Raw genomic sequence first — 2,604 nt, 5'->3', positions numbered from 1 at the left:
ACCTAGTAATATTTTCTGATGGTAGCACGTAAGCATATGGGGCTTGTGCATATGTGAGGTGGCAAATCAGTGATAATAAGTTTAAATCAAGTCTGATAATGGCAAAAAAATAAGATTGCACCAGGAAACAAATGTCTATTCCTTGTCTGGAATTATGTGGTGCTCTCATAGCTGCTAGGATGAGAGAACTCCATAGTAAAGGAGTTTTCATGGGAGTTTGAGTCAGTTTATACCATAGTTGACTCAACAATTGTAAGATCACAAATTCAAAAGGAGTCCCATGGATTCAACACATTTGTTGCTGTACGCATTGCAGAGATACAAATAAAAAACTGGATTTCAAGGGAATGGTGGTGGGTGATTCATTCAAAATGTTGCAGATATGACCTCTAAACCGTGTAGTCCAGAAAAAATTGGTGAAAATTCTGCCTGGCAAAATGGACCAAAATTCCTAACATTACCAATTTCAAAATGGCCTATCAAACAAAATCGTGAAAATGATTTACTGATAGAGTAGGTGTTGTCATGGCTGTTGCTAAAGTAAGTCAGAACCATGTTATACACATGATTGATGTTAATAGATTTAGTGATTATTACAAAAACTACTAAGAGTTACATGCAGGGTAATGAATGTTTTCAAATGCGATCCTTTAAAGGGCATGCTGAGGGAACCAACAGTTTCAAGGAATTTTATTGAAAGCGAACTAATGTGGGTTAGAGAGATGCAAAGGGACATGACTGATTGGAAAGTGAGGTTCAGAAGATTAGGACCTTCAATTAAGAATGGAGTCATAGTAGTAGGACAAAGAATTTCTAAGTGGCTAAAGGAAAATTGGAATAGAGAAGACTATATGTTGCTACCAGCAAATCATCCAGTTACTAGATTGTATATATCATATGTACATGGGGTTGACCATGCAGGCATAGACTACTTTGGCAAAATTACAAAGAAAATTCTGGGTTCAAGGGGCCAGAAAAATAATAAAGGCAATAAAAAATCAATGTGTGACATGTAAGAAGTTAACAAAGAAATTAGAAGACCAATGCATGGGTCAAATGAGGATAGAAAGAATGAAACCTGCTCCACCTTTCTATTACACACCCATAGATTTGTTTGGACCCTTAACAATAAGAGACACGGTTAAAAAGAGAACTCATGGTAAAGCCTTTGGTGTTATATTTAACTGTTTAGTTACTAGAGCTGTTCACTTGGATTTGGCTGAAGGATACAGTACTGATGATTTTTCGACCACCATTTCAAAGGTTTATTGCTATTAGAGGAGCTCCTAAAGTTATTATTATTCAGATAAGGGGACTCAGTTGATATCAGCAAGCAAGAAAATAAAAACCATTGGAGAAAAGGAAGGGGTAACTTGGATCTTTAATATGCCTAGTGATGCACCTTGGTATAATGAGGCAAGTGAAGCACTGATCAAATCTGTCAAAAGGTGTCTTTGTATTAGTGTGAGAGATTCTGTGTTGAATTTTGGAGAGTTACAAACTGCTTTGTTTGGTATTGCTAATCTGATGAATGAAAGACCAATTGGAACAAAACCTGGATTTAGTTTACAGTTGGGGGGTTACCTCTGTCCCAATGATCTGTTGCTTGATCGGTCCACTTGCTTTTGTCCAAGTGGGATGTACGATATTAGTGGGGATCACAAAAGGAGATTAAAGTTTATACAAAGTATAACAGAATCCTTCTGGAAAAAGTGGCAACGAGACTATTTTCCATCATTGTTAATCAGGCAGAAATGGCATACAACAAGGAGGAATGTAAGAGTTGGAGATGTGGTACTTGTGCAAGATAGTAATGTTGTGAGAGGGGCACGGAAACTAGCACAGGTAATTAGAGCTAATCCAGGACAAGATGGCATTGTCCGAGATGTTGATTTAAGGTATAAGCATGGGAAGGGATATGATGGTGAAGTGGATAAGATTATGTGTAGATCAGTACACAGGTTGGTGGTGTTATTACCAATAGAAGAACAATGTAATCATACATGTTTACCCTATTGGATAGGGTATCGGTAATTTGTCACTAATGGTGGGGGAGTGTATCACTCACATGATAAACCTCATAATACTGTAAGGATATATTTGTTTAAAAAATGTTGATGTGGGTTGGAGCGAGTTGTAACTTATTGCGCATCTGGAATATCTTTTGTCTTACCCATATCTCAGTGTCGCACGGTTAGCGGGAGAAAGCGAACTGCCGTAAAATGTTCTAACCACAATGGTACTGCCTTTTGTGTTGAGTGGTGGTGGCTGGTGGTGGCAGGTGTTATTATTGGGGATATAAACACAAGAATGAAGTCTGTGACATGTAAGGCCGGCAAGTGATGGGATATTTGTGTTTGGCAATCTCCTACTGGGGTTCAAGGCCTGTGATAGTGAGGCCATTGAAGTGAGTGCAATACAGAGTATTATGATGTATATGATACGTATTTCAATTGAATGCCCTTATTGGTAATTGGATTCTATGTATATAATACAGTAATGTTTAATGATATGAGTACATTTAATTTGATGCCGAGTGCTTTAGTGGCTACAGTACCATAATTTATAGTGGTATTTATTTACATTGCTATAAACAGTTATTGT

At 37.4% G+C, this 2,604-nt stretch overlaps 1 protein-coding gene across 1 annotated transcript; it reads left to right on the top strand.

Moving 5' to 3' along the window:
- The first annotated feature begins 1,386 nt into the window (after positions 1-1,386).
- LOC135223122 (uncharacterized) lies at positions 1,387-2,034 on the top strand. The gene has a single exon (XM_064261626.1). The coding sequence runs from the start codon at positions 1,387-1,389 to the stop codon at positions 2,032-2,034; it is 648 nt and encodes a 215-aa protein (XP_064117696.1).
- The last annotated feature ends 570 nt before the right edge of the window (positions 2,035-2,604 follow it).

Source organism: Macrobrachium nipponense, chromosome 8 (assembly GCF_015104395.2).
Source record: "Macrobrachium nipponense isolate FS-2020 chromosome 8, ASM1510439v2, whole genome shotgun sequence".
Classification (NCBI taxonomy): Eukaryota; Metazoa; Arthropoda; class Malacostraca; order Decapoda; family Palaemonidae; genus Macrobrachium; species Macrobrachium nipponense.
Note: the sequence above shows the minus strand (reverse complement) of the source record. Positions and strands in the feature narration are given on the sequence as shown.

Coding starts and splice junctions, on each gene's coding strand:
- LOC135223122 (XM_064261626.1), top strand. CDS start 1,387: ATGCCTAGTGATGCACCTTGGTATAATGAGGCAAGTGAAGCACTGATC.